At 46.4% G+C, this 12238-nt stretch overlaps 2 protein-coding genes across 7 annotated transcripts in view; one reads left to right on the top strand and one right to left on the bottom strand.

Annotated features, from left to right (window-relative positions):
• Positions 1-702: 702 nt before the first annotated feature.
• Positions 703-5377, top strand: LOC114692108 (transmembrane protein 14C). Of its 2 annotated transcripts, none has more exons than XM_028867767.2 (6): positions 703-829; positions 1624-1681; positions 2168-2244; positions 2977-3078; positions 4409-4496; positions 4908-5377. In XM_028867767.2, exons 2-6 carry the CDS (start codon positions 1659-1661, stop codon positions 4960-4962), a joined length of 345 nt encoding a protein of 114 aa, XP_028723600.1. In that variant the 5' UTR covers positions 703-829; positions 1624-1658; the 3' UTR covers positions 4963-5377. The 2 variants fall into 2 exon arrangements, with proteins under 2 accessions (XP_028723600.1, XP_028723599.1); XM_028867766.2 differs by having other exon boundaries at positions 704-825.
• Positions 5378-9786: 4409 nt separating this feature from the next.
• The window catches only part of Mak (male germ cell associated kinase), a 50409-nt gene continuing 47957 nt past the window's right edge, over positions 9787-12238 (bottom strand). For all 5 annotated transcript variants that reach the window (XM_037205781.1, XM_037205785.1, XM_037205783.1 and 2 more), the window contains one exon: positions 9787-10203. In XM_037205781.1, the coding sequence (XP_037061676.1) occupies positions 10049-10203 (155 nt within the window). In that variant the 3' untranslated portion in view covers positions 9787-10048. The remainder of the gene's footprint in view (positions 10204-12238) is intronic.

Raw genomic sequence — 12238 nt, 5'->3', positions numbered from 1 at the left:
CATAAGCTACATTAATAAAGACAAAACCAAAACCAAAAAACAACCCACACTCCTGTGTGGTGAAGGCACCTGTAGAGGCCACACCCTGCACTGCTTTTGGAACCATCCAGCTAAAGAATAGAGAGCTCCTATGGCTTATGATGCCCAAGTCTGGGACTCTGCCTGTTTCCTGTTGCCCTTCCTCTTCCCTCCTGCAGTTTCTATAGCAATTGTGGGGGCAATGTGAAGGATTTTCTTCCTTCTTTGGTATCCTGTGTATTTTTCCAGCTGCTATCTATGTTCCTGCTGGCTCGAGGAATCATCCCAAGGGCTTTCATCCTGAGGCATTTATGCAGATAAAAAAAAACTCAGATGTAAACGTTTGATTTAATAACAGAGACACTGGCCGTTAATTTTGGATGTTGTCTTTACATTTCTCTTGGCTAACCACCCCTCCATCTCATCCTCCCAATGGCAGCTTACGTGCCAGGCACTGCACCTCCCTCTCGCCCGTCTTGCCAGGTCCTCAGGTCTCCCGGGTCACCAGCTATTGCGGGACTGAGACCGGGAAGATGAACCCGCTGCTCAGGGGAATGCAAAACGCTACCAGCCCGGGATCAAGCCCCGCCCCTCTCGCCTAAGGCCCCTCCCCTCCCCTAAGGCCCCGCCTTAGATGACGCCCAGCCTCCCCCCCTAGGCTCCGCCCGTCGCCTTAAGCCCCGCCCTTCCCGCTCGGATGCGGCGCGCGCGGTGACGTCCCCAGACCAGAGTCCTGACCTCCCTTCCTCGCCGTGTGCTCGCCCTCGGTTCTCCAGCGCAGGCCTCCAGGCTCCGACTCCGGTGGCGGTGGGTGTGTCCTTACTTTGCGTATTTTGCCACTCGGGAACTGTTCCGCACGCGGCCTGCCGGCCCGCAGGCGCGCGGGACTCGCCGGGGCACTCTGCTGAGCCCGCTTCACCGGCCCGCTCTCCATGCCTCTAAAATTCTGTCTCTCCGCGGTTGGTTCTGACTGTCGCCCGACCCGGAGGCTCCGCGCCTTGCCGGTGTGCAAACCCAAACGCGCTTGCTTCGGTGCTGGTGCTGCGGAGGGCTGTTCTGTAAGACAGCCGGAGTTAGTTACTTTGTAGGCATGTCGCGTCCAGTGCATTGTGACTCAGGTCCCCGGGCATTTTCTAGTCCCTCGCTCCAGCCTAGCAGGAGTTGAGGGTCGGATCCAAGGGTTTCTAAAAGTTCCTGAGTTGAGTGTTGACGTTTGCGAGGAAGCAGCCCTGGTCCTGACTCTCAGAGAGGATAAGCAGAGTTGAGTTGAGGCATAAGGCCGTTTGGTTTCTGATTCAGCAGCCAATCAATTAACTGATGAAACAGCTCTGGACAGGTGCCAAGCAGGAGCAGGAGTCACTTCTGTGGGCCCGTGCTATAGCGGAAGTTGTAGTAAAAAATGCTAGAAGTCTCTCCAGCATTTCTGTACATACAGTAGGAAGGTTTTGTTACCCAGTTACCTTCACTAGGTAGCAGAGCTAGGGTGACCAGAGGCTGCGTGCCCAAGGACCTCTTGCACCAACACCGAGAGCTGTACTTTGAACTCATGTCTTTCCGACTGCTGGAGGCCTGAGTGTTCTAACTGCTCTGACCACTCCTCCACAGGTGCAGGCCTGGTTGGTCTCCAAAGTGACTGAAAAATGCAGAAGGACAGTGGCCCCCTGTAAGTGCCCAATGCGTAGGAATAGAATCACCGGGAGCTTCTAAAACCAGAGCACGTGACAGGAGCCTTCGGCCTGGCACAGCCTAGGGGCAACGTGGGTTGTGGCATGATCCCTGGACTAGTGGCCTGGGACCTGGATTTGAATCCAGCTAGGCTACTGGCTAGTTCTGTGAGTAGGCACGTCACTCAGCCTCTTATTTCTATCCATACAGTGACAGGATTTGCTGGAAATGACCCTTTTGTCCCAGGCAATAATTAAAAAAATTACGTTGATTTGTGTGGATGCATTTGTGCCATGTTGCATGTGTAGGGGTCAGAGGACAGTGTTGGTTTTCTCCTTCTGCCCTGTAATGTAATCAAACTCAGACTGCCGGCCTTGGGGGCACATCTTTACCAATCCTGAGCATCACACTGGCTCCATCCCGTGATTTTGTGCTTCGGGTTTTAAACTTGGTTGGCACTGGCATCTCTCTTTTGCCATTTCAGGGTGCCTTTACATTATCTCGGCTTCGGCTATGCAGCCCTGGTTGCTACTGGTGGGATTATTGGCTATGCAAAAGCAGGTAAGCCTTTCCTGTTACTTTTAAAATTGTCACCTTAGTCCAGTGAAATGTGGGTCCCTGGGGTCCTTGAAGCCTAATTTTGCTTGACTCCGGTTTGTTTTAGGCCCCTGAGTGCAGCCTGCATAGTCAGACTCGTGGCTCTTCCTGCCCTGGCCTTTGATTATCTGGCCAAATTGAGCCAGGCATCTTTCTCTCTTTTTCTTTCTTTCTTTCTTTCTTTCTTTCTTTCTTTCTTTCTTTCTTTCTTTCTTTCTTTCTTTCTTTCTTTCTTTCTTTCTTTCTTTCTCTCTCTCTCTCTCTCTCTCTCTCTCTCTCTCTTTCTTTCTTTCTTTTTTTTTTTTTTTGCCTGTTTACATACAGATAGGCAGAGGTGGTAGTGATGGTTGTTATCATCCATTGCCATACACCAGATCCCAATGTGCGCTCAGCTCCTCAAGTAGGAAACCTCTTGTCTCTCTGTATTATCTGTGTAACACCAGCCTCAAACCAAGGCCTTGTGTGGGCCAGACAAACACTGTATTGAGTCATACCTCCTAAAGGAGAGAGGGCAGGGATGGTAAGACCCTGACTTCTCTGGAAGACTCCCCAGACTCCCCCATGCTGGGAACCCTCTGACTATAATCTTCTAGGAACTCTCTTTTGCAGTTTTCCTCTGCAGGGACGGGGGTCTTGTAGATTCCATATGTAACGTCTGACATGACAACCCAGATGTGTGCCTGTTTGCTTCCCCAGGTAGTGTGCCGTCCCTGGCTGCGGGACTCTTCTTTGGGAGCCTAGCAGGCCTTGGTGCTTACCAGCTGTCCCAGGATCCCAGGAACGTGTGGGTTTTCCTAGGTAGGTCTGCCTCAAGCTCTGCAGCTGTGTTCGGCTTGGCGGTGAGACTCTGGTGGGCATGTGTGGCAGGTTCTTCTTACTACCAGGTCACCTGCTTCTGCCAAGGTATAGGTGGGTTTCGTCGTGGAGAACCCTGGATTGTTTCCTTTCTTTATACAGAATGCAGAAGGGTAGCATACAGCATGGATTTAATTTTCCCAGCGAGATTTGTTTTAAACTGGACTAGACAGTGTGTGTTAACTATTGAGGTTTCATACTAAAGACAGCTTGCTTGGAACGTAGAGAGAAATCTCACACATCCCACGAGGTCCTGAGTCCATGTAACCTTTTCCCCATTGAACGTCTCTCCCCTTTTATAGTCAGTTAATTGTGTAAGACACAGACCTTGCCTTTGGGGACCATTCAAGTTCACTGGGAAGTTGGGTAATGTGACTCTGTGGAACTGTAGATAAGTGCCCTGGTGCAGCCCCTGGTGGGGAGGGGGGGCAGATGATGGCTTCTTACGGTGATCTTTGGCACATTTTTCTTGGTCTCCACCCTGGTGCTGGCTCTTGCCAGGGGTGTGGCTCCTCTGTGCCTCTCACACCCACACGTGCATCTCGAACCCTCTCCAAGGTGTCACGGAGAGGACTCTGCACACTGGCTGTGGGATAGGAAGGGAGGCCCGCTGTGGGCAATCTGAGGGGAGGATGAACTGGGCTGTCGGTTCTTCCCAACAGCTTCCTCATGGTTTGGAATGCCTGGTAGACCGCTTCTGCCCCTCGCATCCCAGAATTTTGCTCTCAAGTGATCCCACGTGTGCTTGATTGAAGAAGCAGCAGCCACTGGTGTTGGTTACAGCCTTCAGCTTCCAGGCCATCCCTTTATCCATTTCCCTCTTCCTCCAAGCGGCTCTTCTATCAGGGCTTTGGCTCCTGAACTGTGAGCTGTCTAGGATCCATCATTTGTTTGCATTTTTGTGTAGGGTCTCTTCTGTTGTGGGGTCCTACACATAAAGTTCACATGCCGTCAACTTTGACTCCTTTAGAAAAGGAAGGAGCTCTGAGCCCACTTCCTCTTAAGTCCCTGGCTTTCCCCTCCCTTTCAGAAGCTTTTCCTCGTTTCTTCCTCTCTCAAACATCGTGGGTCCACTCGATCTTCATTTTTGTTCCCTTGACTGTAGAATGCCGCCGCCCGCCCCCACCCCCACCCCCAGTCTCACAGGCCCCTGTGTCTGTACAAACCTCGCTGTTCGCTTTTCAGCCTTTGTTTTATGGGCCTGGAAAGGTGGGTGGGACTCCCTCCTCCCCTGCGTGTAGGATGTGCTGATTTTTTGACTTCTTTTTCTCAGCTACATCTGGGACCTTGGCTGGCATCATGGGGATGAGATTCTACAACTCTGGGAAATTTATGCCTGCCGGTTTAATCGCGGGTGCCAGGTACTTTACACTCCATCTCTCTTTACCCAGACAGTGGTTAGTTTTTCACTCCAGACGCTTCATACCGTCAGAATTCGCTCACTTCAGTGTACCTGATCCTAGACTTCAATCCCCATTCTTTTAAGGTTGTATACAAGTAGGAAAGGCTACACAAGCCTTTGTGGTTGATTTAGCACTTAAGTGTATTCATTCATTGTAGACATGATCTTGGATTTGCTCTCTGGACTGTCATAGACTCGCCTGCATTATTACACTGTCACAGCCTCTGTCCAAACCCTTGGGTGTGGCTGCATGAGACTGTCCGTTTTGGTTCCCTGTTGCTTAGTTATTTGAGTGTCCTTTATTGAAAGTTTTGCTAAAAGAAGTCACCTGTGGTGTCTTTTTCCTGATGACTTGTTTTTTCTTAAACAGTTTGCTGATGGTTGCCAAGCTTGGAATTAGTGTGCTGAGTTCTCCCCATCCATAGTAGCCACACCCCTGCTTGGGCTCATGAAGAATTGAAACTCTCCAAACGTCCACATTTATAATGTCTGAAGGAAGAAGTGCAGCATATTTACATATCCTGACATTTTACAAAGATACCCTGAGCACCCTGAGGTAGAAGATGAGATTTCACCCGGGTGGCGGGTGTTGAACCTGAGACCAGCTACTAACCTTCATGCAGTTTCATTCTTGTGTGATGACATCTCACCCTTCTGTGCTAGTAAACAAGGGGTGCAATGTTGGGTGTCAGCACACAGGGCCCCAGAGCCACATGTCCTTCCTAGAAGTGTGTGAAACCTCTTGGTGACATTTATGATGTGGGATCTTTTTCGTAGGTCTGCTATGAAATTATGTCTCAGTGAAATACCAGTGAAAATAAAGTTTGCTATTAAGAACAATTCTCTGGTGTCTCCTTTGTCAGAGTGTCTGGGATGTAGCTTGAGATGTGGATGGCAGAACAGTGCAGAGCTTTGAGGAGATCCCATGAACATCATAGTTAGGGATTCCCCATTTGAAATGACCAAGGAATTGTTTGACTCTACATTGCCTGGAAGCTTGTTTTAAAAATTATTGTGGTGGAATACACCTTTAATCCCAGCACTTGGGAGGTAGAGGCAGGCAGGTCTCTGTGAGTTCAAGGCCAGCCTGGTCTACAAATTAAGTTCCAGGATAGCCAGGGCTGTTACACAGAGAAACCCTGTCCCAGGGGGGGGGAAAAAATGTGGCTCATGCCTGTAATCCCAGCACTCAGGAGGCAGAGCCAGGTGGATCTCTTGAGTTCCAGGCCAGCCTGGTCTACAGAGCGAGATCCAGGACAGGCACCAAAACTACCAAAAAAACCTTGTCTCGTAAAACCAAAGGGAAAAAAAATTGTGAACTACGTGGATATAGTGGGACATGGTTATAGTCCCAATACCTTGAATGGAGAAGCAGGAAGATCATGAGTTCAAGGTCATATTTAGTTTTGTAAGTTTGAAGCTAACCTGTGCTATATGAAACACTGTCTCAGAAAACAAAAACAAAACGAACACACACACAAAATCCTTTGAGAATTTCTAAGATAGGACTGTAATGGAAACGGACTTAATGTCACATCTGTGCTTAAGTGTCTCGAGAGCAGGCTTGGTGTCTTCAAATGCAGTCTCCCTTTGTAGCCTGAGCTACCTACCTGTGCTCACCACCTTGCATCTATCTTCCAAGTGCTAGAATTAGAGATGCAACTCCCATCCAGCTCATCCTTAAACATGATTTTGAATATCTGCACCATGTTCATAACATAGATAGGATGTCTTGACATGCATGTCTTTTTTTTAAGGCAGGATCTTTCTATATACTCCAGGGTGGCCTTGAACTCACAATTCATTTTCCTGAGTGCTGGTGTTACAGGTATGCTGGTGTTAGAGGATTTAGCACTCTTGAATTGTAATGCCCAGAATTCTGTGTAGCCGACCAGGGTACTGTATTGTGGACTGCATGCTTCTGTAACGGAGCACTGACTCATTTTCTCATCTGAGACCCCAGGTCTGTTTTCACAGCCTGCTGTAGACTCTGCTGTAGTGAAAGGACAGATGCTTGATGATGCTGTCTTAAACACTTTAATTAAATCTGAAATGATTCGGTGGCTCTTTGTCATAGTGATTGCCTTCCACATTGTAGTTGTACCAAACCCATGGCGTTAAAAAAACAACAACAAAATGTTTACAATTGAGTGGTGTGTGGTGTAGTTGCAGTCTCTGGAGAATCAGATTTAAATAGTTTGAGATCTGGTTATACCATGTTGCCCAGGCTGGTCATGTTCACTTAAGCTCAAGTAATCCTGCCTCTGCCTCCCAAGTACCTGGGACTACAGGTGTGTGCCACCATTCCCAGCTGGAATATTGTTTGTGGTGCTGAGGATCAATTGTAGGGCCACGCATATGCTAGGCAAATCTTAGCTATACATGTATGCTTTTCGTTTCATTTCATTGTGTTTTTTGATTTTGTTTAGCAGTGCTGAGCATTAGACCTAGAGTCTCATACATGTTAGGCAAGTGTTCTACCACACCTCCATCTGAGCTGTACCCCAGAGCTTTGTGTGTGCCAGGCAAGCGATCTACCACTGACCAGGCTTTTGCTGATTTTGAGGCAGGGTCTTGCTAAGTTGTCCAGTCTGTCTTTGAATTTGTTATATGGCCCAGACAGGACTTGAATTTACAATTCCCCTGCCCAGATATGGAACCATTGAAAATGTCCTTTAGTATGTATGTGACAACAAAATTTGATACAGACATAAATATAAAAATAGGAGGAATTTTAAATGCACAATTGCTAAATGAAAGTAGCCAGTATAAAAGAGTTATCGTATTCTGTGATTCCAGCTATGGAGTTCTAGAATAGAACAATTAGAGATGTTATAGATTCTAGGGACTGAGAGTATGAGTTAGTGTAGCTTAGCATGTATGAAGCCTTAGGTTCCATCCCAGCATAGGAGAGGAAAGAAAAAGGCAAGGAGGAGGAGGGAGGGAGGCAGGGAGGGAGGGGTCCCACAGCAATTCAAGATGTTGATAATAGGGAAAGTTGGAAGATGATGAAGGGTACCTGGGAACTCATACTCTAAACCTGAAACTGCCACAAAGAAGTTAAAGCAACAACCCCTGAGAAGGACTCATCCCCTGCCAGGGACGCTTGCACACACATTTACTGCTGCTATACTTATGATAGCAAGGGACACTTGCACACACATTTACTGTTGCTATACTAACGATAGCAAGGGATGCTTGCACACACATTTACTGTTGCTATACTAACGATAGCAAGGGATGCTTGCACACACATTTACTGCTGCTATACTTACGATAGCAAGGGACGCTTGCACACACATTTACTGCTGCTATACTTACAATAGCAAGGGACGCTTGCACACACATTTACTGCTGCTATACTAATGATAGCAAGGAACGCTTGCACACATATTTACTACGGCTATACTAATGATAGCAGGGGATGCTTGCACACACATTTACTGTGGCTATACTTATAGCAAGGATATGAAACCAGCTTAAGATAACCATTAACAGATGAATGGATAATGAAAATATGCTGCAGATATGAAAAATTATAACAAAAAATGAAATGACATTCTTTTTTTTTGGTTTGTTTTTTTTTTTTTTTTTTTTTTTTTTTTTTTGGTTTTTTGAGACAGGGTTTCTCTGTGTAGCTTTGCGCCTTTCCTGGAGCTCACTTGGTAGCCCAGGCTGGCCTCGAACTCACAGAGATCCACCTGGCTCTGCCTCCCGAGTGCTGGGATTAAAGGCGTGCGCCACCAACGCCCGGCTCAATGAAATGACATTCTTAAGAAAATGGATGGATCTAGAAAGTATAATATCAAGCAAGGTGGCCCAAACACAGGCTAAAACTGCATGTGCTTCCTCCGATGTGGCTCCTGGCCTATAATGTGTACATGTATGTATGCAAAAAGGACAAGGGTTGATAAAGTCTACAGAGCTGGAAAAGAGACCAAGAGAGGGCACTATTAGGTGAGGAGGAAGGGTAGGAGTGGGCAGATGGGACACAACAGGGAAAGGAGCAGCAGAGGGGTGGGGGAGATGGGAAAAAGGAGAGCCGCAGAAACACAGTCTTCAGAAATGTCATAATGATACTGAACATATTATATGCTGATTAAAAAGATGAAAAATAACCACAACAAACTGGACCACAGAATATAAAGTTTAATAGTAGAAAACCACACTAGTTAACCATATATCTATTCAGAGACCATGTTTCTCAGAAACGCCAAGGAATTTTTATTAGCTTTGAGACAATAAAATTGTACAAATACACATAACCATCAGGACTAGGATAAATTACTATTTCAAGTTCAACATTTTAAACATGTAAAATATGAACAGCTATCTCTTCTATACAAAAATATATGATTTGATAATAATGTGCCTCTGGGCAATGCCCACAAAACGATGTCAATTATATTAGCATCTATTACAAAGCCATAAATACATAAAAAATATCAGCAGGCAATAACATTATTCTTTCAAAAGAATGTACAGTACTAATCATGTCCAGCCCAGCAAGTGGCAGGTTTAAAGTAGCCCTACCTTCAAAATATCTATTTTAAAAAAATTTAGTAATAAAAACTAAGAACAGTGGACTACATGAAACCTTGCCATGGCAACTGAGCGTGTTTGCCCTGTGACTGGAACATGAAGGTCGGAACCCAGTTAAGTGACCTGCAGCGGCACGCGTTTGTCTGGGGACCAGCTGGCACACTTCACCTTTGTGTCTGGTAGGAACACAGAGACAGGAGTTGGGGAGTGAGAGGAACAAGCGTCAGATACAGGTTCAGAGATGACGAAACCCTGGCGTGATTGATGGAGAACTTACTCAGCTACAGAGTCTCACAGTCATCTTGAGAGTTCAGTTTGTCAACGGTGCTAAAATCAGACTGGCACCCTCTGCCGATCTCCAGAGGCTGGAGAGAAGTTTATTTTCTGCTAAGATGTACTGCTAAGATGATCCCATTCACCCATCTCGTCGTTCCACATGTAGAAAACCAAAAGGTAGTTAGTATCTTTCTGACATTGCCAAGGTGGAAGGCAGAGCCTCTGCCGAGTCAGCCCAGAAGCTTGCCTCCCACTGGGCTAAGTGAGCGGAGACAAACTGCTCAGGCCATTTGGTCTCTGCAGCGGCCAGAACCTCAACAGCCTAGGCTAATAGGCAGCAAGCAAGAATGAAACTCTGTGCCCTTACTTCCCAGAGTCCTATCCTTAAAAGCTTATGTACTTATCTAGGAATTTGTAGATCAAATACTTGATACTTTGGCAAATAGTTTATTCAATACTCTGTAAAATCCTGCTCGGAAGTCTCAGCATGGCGCCGCACCAGCTCTGCGGGCCACGAGTGAAGAGAACGCATTGCATGTCCCGGAAAGAAAATGGGAGCGGACTTCTGCTCTCGGAGGTACCCACGGTCGTGTGTTTCCTGTGGAACTCAGTAGAAATGGACTGTGTAGACGTCTCCCAGGATCAGGCCTTGACAGTCCTCTGCGGAGCAATGCTGCAGGGTTTCCACCCCTCCTACCGGGGGCCTCCGTACTTCGCCACCCAGTCTGTCCTCCCGTGCACCGAGGGGACCGGCTGGGTGCGGTTCACAAGATTGAGATTTTTTGCTGTGGGATTGTAAGTTCGTCCTGAAAACTGGCCTCGGCTAGCTTTTGTGTTCCAGGTGTATTCTGAAAGAAATCAGAATTTCATTTATTTCGTTATCGCATTCAAAATAAAGCCATTCATCTTCATTTTGTAGGGAAGTGTGGATTTATCTTTGAAAGCTGTGGAGCAAATGTGAAGGCTTGCATTTAGTTCTCTTTCTTTTTGTGGGGGGCGGGGAGCAAGTTTTTGCTATGTAGCTCAGACTGGTCTGGAACTCACTATGTAGCCCAGGCTGGCCTCGGTCAAGGTCAGTTCAGCTTTCCTCTCCCAGTACTGAGTACAGGTGTTCACCATCATGCTAGCTAAAGCAAAAACTCTAGTGGAGTATTACACGGATATTTACTAGAATTTTCCAGAGTGTAATGATACGTCATGCAGATGCTGCCACTCTTAGATAGCTAAATGGGAGTAAAATGGCCAGGAGACATTTGTGGTTCCTTAGTGAGCAGAACTCAGTGTGGTAACTAATCTCACACCGTGGTTACATCCTAAATAACATTCACACATGGTATCAGCACTAAAGACATACTCAAAAGGGTGTGGAACTCAGGCTTCATGGAGCTGTACACATGAAGTTCTGTAGTCTTATTATTTTTTTTTTTTGAGTGAAAATGTGCTGTCTAGAATTTAGATTTCTCTTAATATTTTTAAAAAGATATTACTATATAGCTCTGGCTGGCCTGGGATTCACCATGTAGACCAGGCTGTCCTAGAGCTCCCAGAGATCTTCTTGCCTCTGCCTCCTGAGTCCTGGGATCAAAGGTGTGTGCTATCACACTGGGCTCTATCATTTCCTTTTCTTTTTTTCCTTTTTTTTTTTTAAAAAATATTATTTATTATGTATACAGTGTTCTGTCTGTATGTTTTGCCTGCACACCAGAAGAGGGTATTAGATCTCATAATAGATGGTTGTGAGCCACCATGTGGTTACTGGGAATTGAACTCAGGACCTCTGGAAAGAGCAGTCAATGCTGCTGAGCCATCTCTCCAGCCCCTCATTTTTTTTCTCTTCTTTTTTCTCCCCTGTCCCTTCCTCCCTCCTTCCTCCCTCCCTCCTGTCCTTTCTTCCTCTCTCTCTCTTTTTTTAGTACTAGGAAAAGAAGCCAGATATTGTGCATCTAGATAGACAAGAGCTCCACCAGTGAGCCATAACCCAGCCTCACAAATGTTGTTTGTTTTTTTTTAATTGGTAAAACCATGGGTGATAACACAAACCCTTAAAGAGCAATCTTTTTTAAAAGATTTGTTTTTGTTTTATGTGTATGAGTGTTTTGCCTGTATATAAATATGTACGCGTACCATGTGTGTGCAATGCCCAGAAAGGTCAGAAGGGGGTGTCTGAATCCGTGGAACCTGAGTTACAGGCAGTTGTGAACAGCCATGTGGGTGATGGGAATTGAACTTAGGCTGTATCCAGTAATTTTTAGAGGTGCCCAAATCTTTAAGCACAAAGCTTATTTTATTCATATATTTGACTGTAATGATTTGTGAGAGAGGCTGGTCCAATGTTAGTCCATGATTTGAGAGAGATTTAAAATTTGTTAAACATTTGATATCTGAACAAGCTGAAACTGGCTAAAGATCTCCACGAACCAAGGCATAAATCATTATCCAGGGGACTAGAATGTCATCTTCAGTTCCTGCTCACTTCCTGCTGCGTCGGACTTCACGGGCAGCCTGCATGGGGAGGGTACCAGTCTTTGCACTGGATTTACCTATCTTTTGACACTGTGCAGCTCCTGATGCTCTCAGAGTAAACTCAGCGTCAATGCTGAGATGCACCGGGCCATTTCATACCTTCCATAGCTATGGTGTATCCGCTGGCCTGGTCTCCCACCCTTTCTTACACTGCACCGAGATGTTGAGAGTGAAGGAGGAAACCACATGAGCCTGTGGTCTACAGGTGTTGACCTCCATGTACATAAGCAAAGCTCTGGGCCAGACTGGCATCCTGGCTGCTATATTTGGGGTTGTGGGGGGGAGGGGCATGCTGTCAGTGGTCTGGCCGGTCACTTCACACTGCTCTTACTGGGCTCAAAGTGAATAAGCTGCCTAACA

Source organism: Peromyscus leucopus, chromosome 5 (genome assembly GCF_004664715.2).
Source record: "Peromyscus leucopus breed LL Stock chromosome 5, UCI_PerLeu_2.1, whole genome shotgun sequence".
Taxonomy (NCBI): Eukaryota; Metazoa; Chordata; class Mammalia; order Rodentia; family Cricetidae; genus Peromyscus; species Peromyscus leucopus.
This window is presented reverse-complemented; position numbering and strand designations above follow the sequence as displayed.

What these genes read in the sequence shown, in the direction of transcription:
- LOC114692108 (XM_028867767.2), top strand. Translation starts at nt 1,659, where the DNA reads ATGCAGAAGGACAGTGGCCCCCT. An exon ending in CAGAAGGACAGTGGCCCCCT is followed by an intron (nt 1,682 to 2,167) that starts GTAAGTGCCCAA and finishes TTGCCATTTCAG; the next exon opens with GGTGCCTTTACATTATCTCG. An exon ending in GGTTTAATCGCGGGTGCCAG is followed by an intron (nt 4,497 to 4,907) that starts GTACTTTACACT and finishes TTTCTTAAACAG; the next exon opens with TTTGCTGATGGTTGCCAAGC.